At 37.2% G+C, this 14947-nt stretch overlaps 1 protein-coding gene across 3 annotated transcripts in view; it reads left to right on the top strand.

The window, feature by feature from the left end:
* Window positions 1–14947, top strand: part of NRG3 (neuregulin 3) — a 406747-nt gene that overhangs the window by 356641 nt on the left and 35159 nt on the right. For all 3 annotated transcript variants that reach the window (XM_067000739.1, XM_067000738.1, XM_067000737.1), the window contains one exon: window positions 13637–13739. In XM_067000739.1, coding sequence (XP_066856840.1) covers window positions 13637–13739 — 103 coding nt within the window. The remainder of the gene's footprint in view (window positions 1–13636; window positions 13740–14947) is intronic.

Below are 14947 nucleotides of genomic sequence, written 5' to 3'. Positions count from 1 at the left end.
GCTCCAACCTTTCTTAAAGACAAGCCAATATATGTCCAGATCATATGCATCTCTTCATTGGTAGCAAACTGAGTACTGAATTTACAGCCATGCAAGCAGAAGAGGCTGTCACATTTCAGCATCATGAGAAGTGACCAGTACGTTTTGGAAAAACTCTCAAGTTTCCTTCAAACCCACCCTCATGGGGCTAATTCCACAAATTAGAGGAATGGTTATATTCTTCTCTAATTGGTTATTACAATTTTTTTGTTGTTGTTCATCGGCTCTGGAAGCATAACTTAAAATAAATAAATTTTTAAAAAAAATCTAGTCACAATTTTAAACCTCAAGATCTTCTTTTCATTGTCTTGGATGTTTCTGTTCCACTCTTCGTAGAAGAGGGTATTATATTACTTATATCTAGCCTACCATAAATTTGCTCTGTCAATTTTAACCCATTTCATATTAAAGATTAATTAGCAAGATTTGATTTTTATTTTTATTAGTATTATTCTTGAGGAAGCCTTTGGGAAAATCCTAGCAAGTGTATGTAGTCGTAAAACTTAGACTGCAAGAAATTAAACAAGATAGTTAAGGTAGTTGCAACTACAAGACTTGCAAACCATTTCCCATCGACTGCTTGAGAATGCTTGTGAATTCACTGAAGCAAAAATACACTTTGACGCCGTCACTTACTGAAGTTTGATGTCTCATAAGTGACCTCAGTTATTCGATGAATGCATCCACAACATTTGATGGAGATGTCAGTTATAAATCTTTATAAATTCAAATATCATAGGTCAGGAGTGACTACAACATTTCAGTACTCTGCAGGACACAGTTAAAAGGCTAGAAGTTTATTATTATTATTTTTTTAGTGCCAAAACAACTCAATATGTTATTTCATTATGAGATAGCTAACAATAAAACGAGCAGTAAACTCAGGTGAGGGCGAATACACAATATGTTCAAGGAGCATAATGGTCAGTGTTTCAAAATTTCATTGCAGAGTGTTCATAATCCTTTGTCTTTTAAAATACCTGCTTCCTTCAATCATTGCAGTTGCTTCTGTGAAAATATTCTTAATGAGCTGAAATTTGGCATTACTCAATAGAAGCATGATCAATGAAGGCTATGCTTAATTGGGACACGTAGCTGGTAGTTGACTTTATTATTTGCATTTTCTAAGGTCTGATTCTGCATTACTGGAACGTTTGATGTTCTATATGCCAATTAGGAATACCTGGAAATGGATTATTGAATTGATAAGAACTAATTAAGACAAAATATAAAAGGAAAGCTGACATTTGAATGACAGATCTCGTTCTAGCAAATGTGTGGTAATGCCAGGTCAAATACAGTTGGATCTCTTTCTGGTTTTATACTGGTATGACTCTGTTTTTAGTGAAATTTCTTCTGTTCATTGCAAAGTAGACCAGAATCAGTCCTACTATTTATAATTATTTTTGCTCTACATTGCACCACTCAGAAGGCGGATTTCCCAGATTAACCCATCTGAAACACCACTTTAACACTTCCAACTCAAAAGGGGGAGTCTTAGCAAGGTGCAAATACACAGAAGGATTTAATCAAAGCTGTAAGTGAGAAGAGTTGGGGGTTGAGGGATGTTGGTCTGGCCAGACGTCGGGGGTTCTTGAATCTCATTTCCAGCTATTAACTTACTTAGTTAAATTCTATCTTCGAACTTCCCTGCCTCTGCTAGCAACTCTTGGAAGGTTGTTCTGGTGTATGCTTTGGTCATAGCTGTAAAGTCTACTAATCTAAGTTATCTAATTACATCTAAACTTAGTTATTCTATACATATGTATATTCACGTAATACCTTTTTCTGAGTACTAGACATGTCTGCACTAGACCACAGAGACACCCATGTTTTCAGTATAGTGCTGGTCTTGTTCTGCTGAGTCAAAGACAGACAGCAAATCAAGGAGCAATCTGGGCTTCGTTGCTGGCTTTGCATCCAGAGTGTTAAATTCAGGCTTGAGGGGAAGCTTCGTCACCACTACAAATGGTATGGCAATCTTCTCCCCTGCCTTTTCCTGCCTACCACCCATCATTTCTTGAAGCAGTGGTGGGGGACAGGTGCTGCACAGAAGATCGTGGATAAGCACTTCAAGAAGACTGAGAACCAGTTTTGGCAGAGGCGTTCACAGTCATTTATTAAAGTTAAAGTTTCTTAAAGTTCCTCTGCAAGGAAAAAAGCATCGGACCATAATTCCATATCTGATGTGTTTCCAGTGCTGGCTGAGAGTTAATGTTTCAGTAAATGTTTGAAGTAAATTAATCAGCATACCTGGAAGCTTGGCAGCATGTGTTGGGCTTTGTGCTTCATTGCAAACTGTTTTTTTCTCAGTGGGCTCCCAGGCAGTAGCCAGGTATCAAATACTTGCTGTGTCAGGTTATTCAGGCACACGGTACCCAACCTTTGTTATCTGCTAACTATTATATTTTCCTGTGGAATGTCTCCATCTTAATTAAACTGTTATCTGAAAATACTGGAAGTGATTGGCATTCACAAACCTGCTGCTGCTGACAAAGATGATAGGACACAAAATGAGGGCTGTAGAGTTCAGACCATTTGTGACTGTTCTTCACAGACCTTACATATCGAATCCTACTTATTACCTTACTTGGGAGATAATTACCTTACTATGTTGGAGAAAAACATAGATAAACTGAGATTTGATCTCTTCTTTAATCTTATCAACTGAGGAAGCTGTATGTCCCAACCTTTTTAATGACAATTTGTTTAGCTCATCCACTTAGTTCATAACTATCATTTTTGCATGCCACTTCATTCTCTGACAATATTGTGAAAATTTTAAATTGGTGATGGCAATATGTTAGCAACTTGATGAACTGTGTTTTCTGGCTATGCCTTAGAGTAGGTGTTAGAGGTATGCCATTCAGAAGATGGTAAAGAAGGGACATCCAAGGGAATCTCTTCTTTAGTCCCACTCAAGCAGCTGTCGAAGGGCACAAAGGGCAGCCAGGAGGAGCAATGTATCTTCCTTGGTTTTAGCAACAACTAACAGCAAAGGAAATATTCAGATACAGTTGAGATGTGCAGAGATCATCTAATTTCCATTTTAATAATAATGCAAACTGGATTTTTTCTGAATTTAAGATTAACAGTGGGAGAATCAATCATAACTATTCAAAGCTGCTAGGAAATATGAAGGAATACGGTTTCAAATGATGAGAAACTCCAGATTAGGGGAGAGAACACTGTCTTAGGGACTGGCTGAGGCAGCAGGCTGGTCAGCAAGGATGCCTTTTCAGCCCTTTCAGCATGACATTTTTTGCACTTAGAAAGGCATCACCACGATCTCTCGCAGCTCTTCCAGGGCATGGGGGTCATACCTGGCACTGCCTTTGGCAGCCCCACTGGTCCTTTGTGTTCTTTCCCCTCTTGCTGTTGTGCAGAGGTGATGCAGCAGCGGGCTCCTGCTGCCTGCTCTCCCTCTGACACCCAGTGTTGTCTGAGCTCTTCAAAATGTGTCTCGCCCAGGCTGAATAGAAAGCTGGGTCACAGACAGGCCCAAGTAGGCCAAGGAGTTATTGCCAGCTATTCATCTGCCTTTGCCTGTGTTGCTGTGCTCAGCCTCTCCAAGCCTGCTCATTCTTTTCATTAAACCATACTCTGCTCTGTGATGTTTCAGCTGTGTTTGTTCAAAGCTCAGCACTCTTTTGGCCCCATAGTCATAAGCTGTCCACCCTGACTGCCACAGGAAATAATGTGAATATTTTTTAAAGGCATGAAGCTGAGGGGTACAGAAATGATTGTTGTATAAAGCGTGAGTCAGAAAACACTTAGTCGTGACTGGTTGGTGGAGTGAGCTTTATGCTAAAATGTGATGAACCAGATAGACTCTCGCTTCTGGCATAGTATTTCCATTTGCAATTTTTAGATAAAAATCACAAACAGAGGTGTTACAAAGCACATCGAGAGCTGCTCCTGTGCTGCCGCCAGCATCACTGCGGTGCGTGACAGCTCCTGGCCTGTGACGCCCACCCAGGCCCTCTGTGTAGAAGTGCTTATTACTGGTACCACTGGTCAGCTTCGCTTGGGTGCGTTTGACACTGGTGTAGTGTCCTTCAACTCGCTGTACAGTGACTGTGAAAAGCTGCTCCTTTCAGACAGGCATGAAGTGATTCAGGCTGGGAGGGCCCTCAGTTGCTGAAAGCCTGCAAGGAGGGCCTTGCCTCTGTGGGCAGCCTTTTCCCTGCCTGTCCACCCTCATGGGGAGGTTGTTTTTCCTTACACCCAGCAGGAAACTCTCATTTCAAATACTGTCTGTTTCGTCTTGTCCTCCTGCCATGCGCTACTGCCTCCATCTTCTCAATAACATCCTCTGGATGAGAGATAATTTTGCTTTTAACTGTAAACTGATTGCATATGTCATTCTGAAAATACTTCCACTACTGAGTTTGATTTGTTATTATTCTGTACACTGGAAGAAGTTACGTTGCACTGTATGGTTTTGGATAATCATGCAACTGTACAAAGTGAAAAGTGTATGAATTTTTTTTCTGACACTGTGCGCTTCATTCTCGAAGGACAATCAGCATGTGTCATGGATTCTGAAATTCAAAAATCTACTAGTAAAAATGTATTCATGTTTATGTACGCACTTACCTTCAAGCATATGTTTGCATCCCTTTGCTTTATGGTTTGAACTGGTGTTTAAAACTAATCTAAATATATCCATATATCAGGATTGGACTATATATTGCTTTTTGCATTTATTCATTTTGTGAGGCCAGGGAGAGAAGTTACAAGAATAAGGAAAAGTGTATTCTTAACTGTGTTAAGAATTTTGCTTTATCTAGGAATACAATTAGGTGGCATAATGGATGTCTTGCAATATGTCAGTTGCTGAAGATTTTAATCCCCTTCTTCAGTCCTTCTGTAGCAAAGGCATCTGAAAAGGCTTGCAGTGCAGCAGTCCCAACAGTCGTATATACTTACAAGTTGGCACTTGAGCAACTTGGCTTCGGCAGCTTGCTGCCTACCTGCAGCTACTGCCAAATACACGAAGCAGATCCCTTAACGTGGGTGAGCACGCGGAGCGGCTCTGCTAGATGTTTTGTGGGTTGAGGGCTTAATCGTGTCTTAACACTGGTACTCACATTAGTAGACGTTAAGCATCTGCCATTGCTCGGTATGAACAACTGGATGCATTATCCCCTCGCACTGGCAAAATGCCTCCAGAGGATTAAAGGAGGAACATAGCTGCTTACAGGCACCATGTTGATTTTTCTCTCTCTGCCAAGATAGGCTGTTTTTCTCTCTGATTGCTTGTAGGGATTTATCCTGCCTTAAGTATTGTAGTCATTGTGGTGAGCAAAGTTGCACGTGCTGTGGTGTGGGCCTGACTGATGGGGATATTTTGTGGCAAGGTGAGGGGGATGCCAGTGCACCTGAAGAGGAGAGGGACAGTGCACACTAAACCAGGTCTCTACCTGCAGTTTCCATTGGCTCATGGGGTAGATAGGGAACTTCAGAACGGTAGTGACTGCCCAAGTATGTTGTCCCTTAATCCTCCACATACCTGGGAGCTTTGACTGGGAATGGCTTCAAGGGGATCACAAATTGACGCAACCCTCTGTGACTCGCTTCCTCTGGCAGTCGCTCTCGTTCTTGTCCCATCTCATCTTGTCTTAGTCACTGGCTTGGGAGGAGTAGCTAGGTCAAGGAGTCAGGGCTTGGAACAAAAAGAGAACAATGCATAAATATGTAGACCTGCACCTGTAAAGTCCTGTTCAGAAACTGCCGTACTTCAGTAGCAATGCAGCATCCCTCATTACATCTGTCTGCAGCCAAGTAAGACCTTGACCTTCTGCTCTGTGTCCTCACGGTCCAGATCCTTCCCAGGTAAAAGACCACATTTCTGTTTCAGTTTAGGAAGAAGAAAAGCAGAAAATATTTCAAGTTATTAACAGTCATTTTCTGTGGCTCTCTTGTCACTGCTCACACTGTATTTTTGTGAAATAGAAGAAATTATAAAAGCACCTTGGTTAAAACAGCAGTAGTCAAAACAGAGGCAGCATGTAATTATAATGTTGCTTGACTTACTGTGAGTTTCTGACAATGTAGCTATCAACAGTAGCTGTCAAATATACTTTGGCAGCTCTGATTTTAGCTTGAGATTTGAGTGAAATGTTCAATATGAGTAAGTGAGCAAGTTATAGAATATGTAAGCCTCACCTGTGGGAGAAATTCCAGTGACAGGGCTTTGCTGGTAATATCAATGCAAGATCTGAGATCAAATAGAATGTCAGCTGGGAAATTAAGGCATTATTATATTAGATGTTAGCCGTGCCTATGATTTTCAGAATAAAAACCCTCATCAGCTACGGAATTACTAAACCAGAATTAAATAATGTTATTGTTTTATAAGGTCATAATATTTTTATGTAATAAACATCTAAGAAGCTATCTTTATGTAGTTATGTATACAATGACTTAAAGTGCAATTATTATGTATCTGATCCAACATCTGTTGCACTTAATGGTGTTTGGATTAGTCCCTGCCTATCTGTATGTATATTAAGAAACCACGGTACACGCTAACTCATGAAGGAAGCTTGTGCTAAATGTCCTTCCTTCTGCTTTCTGCATTTACCAGCACAAAGGATAGCTGAACCAGGGCCTCAGGAGAGATGGAAGGCTCAGATGTGCCCTTGAGAATACAGACTTAGCAGAAATAGAAGGTCATATTACAATTTTTCATGCTGATGGTGGAGGAAAAAAAGGTGATAGCAAAGACATTTTGAAAATGCAGAATTGTGTTTGGTTATTAGATTTACAATAAAAAGATAAAGAAAGGAAGATAACAAAATCACAGAGGGAAGGTGATCAGATATATCAAGAAGCAGCCAAAATTTAAGGTAGAAAGAGGGTGAATCATCATTCTGGAGTCCAGATAGTATACTGTTATCACCCCCCATCTCCCAGCTTAAGACAAAATTTTGGTGCTTACACAGAGAAAGCAAAAGAGTAGTATATTACGTATGAGAAATCTGTGTTCTGAAAGGTTAATAGGACCTGGCAAATAATCAATAGTATGCACAGAAATGTAAAAATTGGAAGAAAAAAAAAAAGGGTACCTAAGTCCTTCTGGAAAGAATGTTATTTAATCAAAGAAAATAATCATTATATATTTGTAATATTTCGCAGTCTTTAAGCTGTTGTGATATATGCTTTGAAGAATTTTACATATTCATGAAATGTTAGAAGCTTTTTTCTGTACAATGCAAAAATGTTGCAAATTCAAATGGTTGTGAAACCATTATATGAGAATGGTCAATGGTGCTGTCAACACAAAAGAAGCTTGAACTGTGCGGAGTTGGTGTTTAGCTGCGCAACTAAATTATAATTTTCTTGCATGTTGTCCTTCCATGCTCCCAGCCCATCCCATACCATGATGGGATCAGTATGATCCCATCACTGAGACTGGTGTGATTGTGAAAGACATCCTTTAAGCGACAGAATTTCTCTCTTGTATCTGCAGTAGAAACTGGAGGTACTTACGTCTGTGATTCTCAGTGAACAAAGGTGGCATAAAGAATAAGACTTGATTGTAGGTCTTCAAGTCCTACCTACTAGTTAAAACACATGTTTTTAGCTATTAGTTCAGTAGCAGCTCAGTACTAGCAATTAGCGTGCACAGAAAGAGTGTGATGAGACTTAGGTCATGAATTTTGCTGATAAATAAATGACCTTATCAGTTGTAGAAGTAGGATGTAAAGAGATAAAGTACAGAATTGCATTGTGCTAGTCATGAATTGTCAATACACAAAAACTCATAAGCAGATATTTCCTTAGAAAGGGAAAGCTACCCCTCATCTCTTAGCTGCTTACTGACCTACTTCAATCCTAAAATTTAATAAATTTATTACATTGAAAATACTTAACTAAGGCTTTGAAAGTTTGCTATATTTGAGCACTGTTTATAGCTGACACAAACTCTGAAGTTGCCTGCAGATAAAAGGAAATGGTGTTTCTTAGGAAACCAAAGTTAAAATTAATTTACCTTCAGAGTTATGATCTTGCTGTTTAAAAGTGCTTATCAAATCATCACATCATAACAAGTAGCAATTACTAAGAATAATGGCACGTTCACTCGTATTGTAGCTGCATTTTAGACATTCTTATGTAACATTAGCCTATCTCTTCTTTTTTTTTTTCTAAAAAAAAGCCAAAAAGTGGAGTTGTGTTGCTGTTTTATTTTGTTTTATATTGTTTTTTTTTAAGGATGGGTTTAATTGAAAGATTTTTTCAGGATATTTTGGTTTATTAAATTTTGGATGAAATTTTATCTTTCACTCACCAACCTAAAATATCTGCTTGAGAGCTCAAGGTTAGAGCCACGTGCCTTTGCGTCCCTTTTTCATGATGACTCTTCAACTTTATACTTAATTCATTGCTTCATTTTTTTAATGTTCCATGCAAAACTATAGCTAATGCAGTATTAATATTGTAGAATCAAGTACTCCAAAGTAGGTTGTTCAAAGAGGTTGAGCACTCATCCTTTCACTCTCTGCCTTCTGTGTACACAGAAAATGAACTCACTAGGTTTAAATATCAATAGTCAAACAATATAAAATATTACGCAATTATAATATATAATGCACTTCATCTATTTCACTTTGCTCTTGTTAAGGTCCTTCTGCTGCAGACATTTCACAAGCACAAGAAAATGTATTTTGTTAAGCTTTGTTACAGTTAGAATCATGTAACACTTCTTCCCAAGAGAGAATCAGTACTAGAACTATGAAAGGCTTTATGAACTTTTTTCCAGCAGAAGTTAGCTTGATCTGCTTCCAGTCTGAAATGTGAATCTGTGCAATTAACCTTGACTCTGCCCTTTCTGTAAATGATAGTGGATATAAACTTCCATTTTTAGTTTGAGAGCCGAAGTGAAGTGATTTGAAGCTTTTTTTAAAATAAATAAATAAAAAATCCACACAGACAAAAGTTGAAGGAAAAAAACTTGGTGACTAATAAAGGTATCTGGGAATTAGAATAAAACATGGTATTTTATATGAAGCAATGCATATGCTCTTAAAGAAATTGGAACAGACTTATCTGGGGCAGTTTTATATGTTTTCGTAGAATTCATTCTTTTAGAGGTGAAGATGTTTGTTAAAGTTTATCATGCTATCCGCTGAAATAGGAGAGGCAATATTACCCTCACGGTTACAGAAAGAAGAAGGATCTTGCTATACCCAAGGTCAAAGAAAGTTCTGAATTATGGCTTTTCACATTTCAACTGCTAAACCATTCTGCCTTAGAACAAGCCACAGCATATGGCAGTGTGTCTGTATGGTAGGTTTTTGCAAGTGAAAGAACAGGGAAAACTCTTGGGAGAGCTGGGAGTCTGATTCTGAGGCAATCGCAGATTGTTCTGTGGAACATGCTTTTTTTTATTCTCTTCATGAATTAAATTTAGAATGCCTTATATAGTTCAACATTTGTCACGTGTAAATATAAGTATATTGAGAAATATGCTCTTAACTAATCGCTTGTCTTGTAATTTATGGTAATCCATATTTTATGGGAAATCTTGATGTGAATGGAGTTTCCATGTAGTCTTCCTCTGTTGTATTCAGGACTTCTGCAGAGTCCTCTGAGGATACAGGACACCAATAAGGGTCCTGTAAGTGGCAAATGATGCTTGTGAGGTATAAAAACGTTACTATTTTTGCTTTGTTATAATTTTCTTTAGGCCACATGCACAATGCAGTTCTTTATATTTGAAATAACTTCCTAAGAAATTTCAACAAATTCAGAAAATAGACAATAGAAGTTAGAGGATCAGCTGATTACAGCTGGTAATGATATTGTGGATTTAGTGGCTAACAAAGACTAACGTAATCTGTTGTAGTTAACTGAATTATTTTTTCTTCAGTCATATGGCTAGAAATATATATTTCCCAAGGACCCTCTATCAGTGTTCTTCCTTTTATAGTAAAGTTACAAAGAAGAGGCAGGTTTCAGTTTATTTACACAACAAAACCACTATATCTTTTAGAAGTAACAGTCATAAGAAAAATGTGTCTGTCCTACACTTTTTATTCTTTAAAGTCTTATGCGTATGCATCAGTGGGTCTTTCCACTTGCATAAAGCAGACAGATGACAGCCTTTAAAAGTAAATTTTAAAGAGCAAGGGAATCAAAAAGAAACCTGGCACCTGGAATATGACATGTACTTTTTTCATTGACAGACAGATGAAATTTGACTGTGCTGTGAGTGCTGGAAGAAACGTTGCTTCTATGGGTCACCAATAGTTAATTTTGTATTTTATAACAGTAGGAAATATGTGAAATAAGCTTAGAAGAAGGAGCAGTTAAGGTAATGAGAAGTTTAAATTCAGGCTCAGTAGGATGACGGGACAGAGGCGAAGGGCAAGACAAGTTTGTTGCCAGAATGAAAATAAGGAAGAATCAATAGTGTAAACAAAACTGGGCCAGACGTGTTGCAGTGTACATGGAGAATGAGGGCTTGCCTACAGGAACTGACCTTTCTAAGAGGCTTAATGTCCCATATAAGTTTGTCTTGGTGTTCTGGAAGGATCATTCTTTCCATAATTTTCACTAAACAAAATAGTCTGAATCTAAACAGTTTACTATTTTATTTTTCAGCACTGTTTTCTGTGGTTGTATTTTTGTTGGTTTAGATTTGTTGGTATAGGTATAATTTGAATGCTTGATGGAGTTTGTTTTCTGTAACCTTAATTCCTTAGTTGGGTTATCTGTGAATATCCATGTCAGTTTATATTTTGATTTTTACCTGAAATATTTTCTTGGATGCTTATTAAATGAGGAATCCTCTCCCTAGAGTGTTTATTTCAATAGAATGTAATTAAGGTGATCTATTTCACAAGGAATGTATGAATATCTGTGAATAAAAAGAGACATATAATTTCACTCACACTTTAGATTATCTTGAAAGTTTGTTTCAGTATGTAAATACATGTGTGCACAGTTTGATGCACATCTACAGCTAAGGAGAAGTAATTTTCAGTTCTCTTTTTTGCACATTGAATTTCATCAGCGTTCTGTTTTGTGAGAGCTATAGTACTTAGCAGAACTCAGCTATAGCCCTCTGGTTTATTGTGTTAGGTTTAAAGGCCCTTTTCTGCGCCCCTCAGCTAGAGGGGTTCTCAGCTATATGCGTTTAGAGCAATGGTGGGGTTAAATCATGGCAACAATGAGTAGACCTTGAAAGTTTGCAGAGAGATGCAGATGAAATTTCCATCAATAGGATGGTGGTATTTGCTTTTGTTTTTGTTTGGCATTCTTTTCTTAAAAAAAAGGGGGGGGGAAGACTAGAGACTGGAAAAATGCTAAACTGATATATATTTTAAGATGTTGAAGATGAAAAATGGTGGAGTCCAATACACAAACACAGATTTAAAGGATATAAAAAATGAACAAAGTTTTCTAAGAAATGGAGTATAGTTAATCACTAACTAATTATTTAAATATGCACTATGCAGAATAAGCAAAAAAGGAAAGAAAGCATTGATCAGTATGTGTTGAAAACCAGTGATTAAGCAGACTATACAAAAGACTTAAATCTCCACATAGTTGTTTGAGCAGGGTAATATTGTCCAGTTTGAAGTGCTTTTATCTTGGTAAAATATATTCAAAAGTCATCTTTAACAAGACAATGATAGCTACTCAGGACCGACAAAAGGCCATAGCTGCATGAAACTCGCCATTTCTTGACAAAGCCACAAAAGAAATAAAGTTTTTAATGAATACCTAGGTTAACAGAAAAAAAAAAAAAACCTTTTGTCACAATTTATATCAATTTCCTTTAACCCAAATGTATGTTTGTTGTAATGATATGTAATGTCTAAGTGACATCACAGTTTATAAGTACGTATGTTTTATTTGTGATTTTAGGCAGAAGGTGCTGATATTGGTATTCAGTCAGAATAGATTAGCAATCATGGAACTGAACAATTATTTAACTATTTGCAGTGTGATCCACCTCAACCTTTCATGATTCAAAATTTACAAGGTTAGTCTTTTTGTGTACTGTAGTGGAAATGGAGGGTGGATAACTCTGTGTTTAGATAGGCTATTAAAAACAAACATGAAAAAGAAACAAGAAACCCCAGTTCAGTACCAGTAAGAATTTACGGTCTAGATCCAAATTTTGTTCATGCAGTGAGGAATGGGACTAAAGCTCTATTGGAATCAGTTTTATTGCAATGTTATCAGGAATGTTCTGAATTATTGTATTGCTCTTGAGGGAGCAAGTAAAGAAGTAACTAAGAAATAAAGATTTGGTACTTGTAATTTTATTTGAAATAGCTTATGAAGTGGAATTGGGACTTCTACTAGAGACAAATGAATAAGATTCCAAGTGTTTCATAACTGCACTGGGTTAGTCTGTATATTTTTTCTTGAGAAATTAATAACTAGTACTGATCAGGAAACTGTACATAGTATTCAGTCATAATAATAAAGCAAGTTGGTATTTGACTGACATTCCAATTAGGTGCTGATTTTTTCAATATTTGCCCAGATTGACCTTGATGTTGTCTTTCATTCTTTTCTTTTTACAAACCTGGGCCTTACGAACCTAGAACTTGGAGTTACTGTCACCTACTTAACACAGGAGTGGTATTCTTGTTGACAGGGGTTCTGCACTGAAGATCTCTGACCTAGAAAGGAAATGTAGCTTTATCAGTGTACAGTGCATATTCTGTGCTTTGATAATCTGACATGTTGGTTTTCTACCTCAAATATATGAATGAAAAGATTATTTTATATGTTGTATGTTTGGAGAGACAGATTATAAAACAATTATTTAGCATGATAGCACTTCAGGCTAGACAAGAAGCTGAAATAATAAAAATAAAGTATAACACAGAGCTGTTGATAAATTCAGTGTGTGAAGCTCCAGTTGCCTATCAGCTTCTGTCTGCTGTCATGAATGAGTGTTTTCTCTTGTTTTCTTAGCTTTTTCTTTTTTTTTTTTACTTCCATTCTGTTCCTGCTTTGAAATTAATTAGAAGATGATGAGATGTATTAAGGAAATCACTTCCAAAACTAGAGATTCCCATGAAAGCAATGTCTGATGCATTGTAGCATAGCATTCTGTGGATTCCATCCAAGTTGATTAATTTTTTTTTCACTGTGGTATGTTGTACATTAGCTTCAAATACAGGGAATGACATGGGAGCAAGACGTAATCATTGTAAAGACATTGTAATTTCAAAACAAAACTTACATTTTTTTCATAGCTCAAAATGAACTCTTGAGTCTTATGGGCTCTTCCGAGAGCTCTCATGGATCTTGCCTTAAGCCAGTAAAAATCCATGGTTGCAGGGCTCTTTATTGACAGTGGAGCTGGAAAAATCATGTAGGGCAGAGAAAATATTAAACTTTCCTGGGTTTTATGATTATGTATCTTTCAACATGTTTGGGAACCATTTTCTAAAACTCTTCTAGGAGGCCACAACTCAAGCATTCTGTTGAGGATCTGGCCGACCTAGACCTCCAAAATCTCCCATATTTGTCCATCATTAGTGAAAGCATGTTGTGCTGAAATCCACTTTTCACAAATACTGTTTTCTGATGCCTTCATAATTCTCAATTTTGCTGTTCACAGAGAGCGAAGAAGTGTACCAGCGCCAGGTGCTGTCTATTTCCTGTATCGTCTTTGGCATAGTCGTAGTGGGCATGCTTTGTGCAGCGTTCTACTTCAAAACAAAGTAAGAGCCATTGTCTAGTGTGTTCTTTTTTTTGGCTTTTGTCCTTTTTATAGCTTTCCAGTTCTTCAGTTTCTTCCCTCCTCTTGAAGCAATCATTATTTCTGGACAGGCTAGAACAGTTCTCCATGGGTAGATTATGTAAATCAAAAAACAGCAACAAAAAAAGTAAATAGAAGTATTACATGTTCTTCTTTCTATTTTCTGATAGCAGGAAAGAAGGGATTGTGACCTTTCCAGTTCTTTTTCTTGACAATAATAATTCTGTGCCTTTTACTATCAGTGTGATAATCACTTCCTTATTTTGATAATAAATGGTTTTTGCATTTCATTTCATATTCCTTAACGTCCGCTCTTGTTTCTGTATGCTGGGAATAAAGGTAAAAGTTAGAAATGCATGAACGGGTAAGTTTTTTGTAGATAACTATAACCTTTAGCTAATAGTGGTAAGCTGCTGATCAAAGTTGCGTAACTGAGTATCTCTAATGCATAAGTACATTGACCTATAAATAAGATGGAATCATGTTGTACTAAACAATTTTCAAATGAAATACTTTCTGTTCTGTTTTTATCTCTGCAACTGAACATTCTTTTTTAATATTTATTGTTTTGTGTATAATTTGAGTTGCACAAGCGTCATAGCAACTCCATAACATGCTTGCCAATGCCACTGTATTTATAAATATGTTCTCTATGATTGCCATCCCTCATTCCTGTTCCAACTGGAGCTAATGAGAGAACGCACATCAGTATAAATTAATATAAAAATATTAATAATATAAAATAACCTGTATGAGGTTAGCCATGGTGAGCATTTGACTGAGAATCAAAAATGTGGAGGTTTCCACTATTTAAAAGTTTGGATGTTTATCTGAATCCCCAAACCCCACCCACCGACCCTGCTTTTATTTAAAATTTATTCTAATGGGTAGGAAATGAGATGCTACTATCAGAAGCATCTATCATGCTATCATGATGAGAGGTACTTCTTATAGGAAAAAAAAAATGTTTTGGCATTTCTATCAGGAAAAAGAAAAAAAAAAACACACTGGAAAAGTCACCAAGCCTCTTTTTTTTCGCACTTGCCTTCAAATTTCAGTGGTACTTTGTGCATAATATGAACAAAGAGTTGAGTTGGTTCATGTTCTGTCTAAACTCTCTTATCTGTTCTGTCTGGAGGGATTTCATTTACTTGTTCTTTCAGCCTATAA

This window comes from Anser cygnoides, chromosome 7 (assembly GCF_040182565.1).
Source record: "Anser cygnoides isolate HZ-2024a breed goose chromosome 7, Taihu_goose_T2T_genome, whole genome shotgun sequence".
Classification (NCBI taxonomy): Eukaryota; Metazoa; Chordata; class Aves; order Anseriformes; family Anatidae; genus Anser; species Anser cygnoides.
The sequence above is the reverse complement of the archived record's forward strand: the minus strand, read 5'-3'. Positions and strand labels throughout refer to the sequence as shown.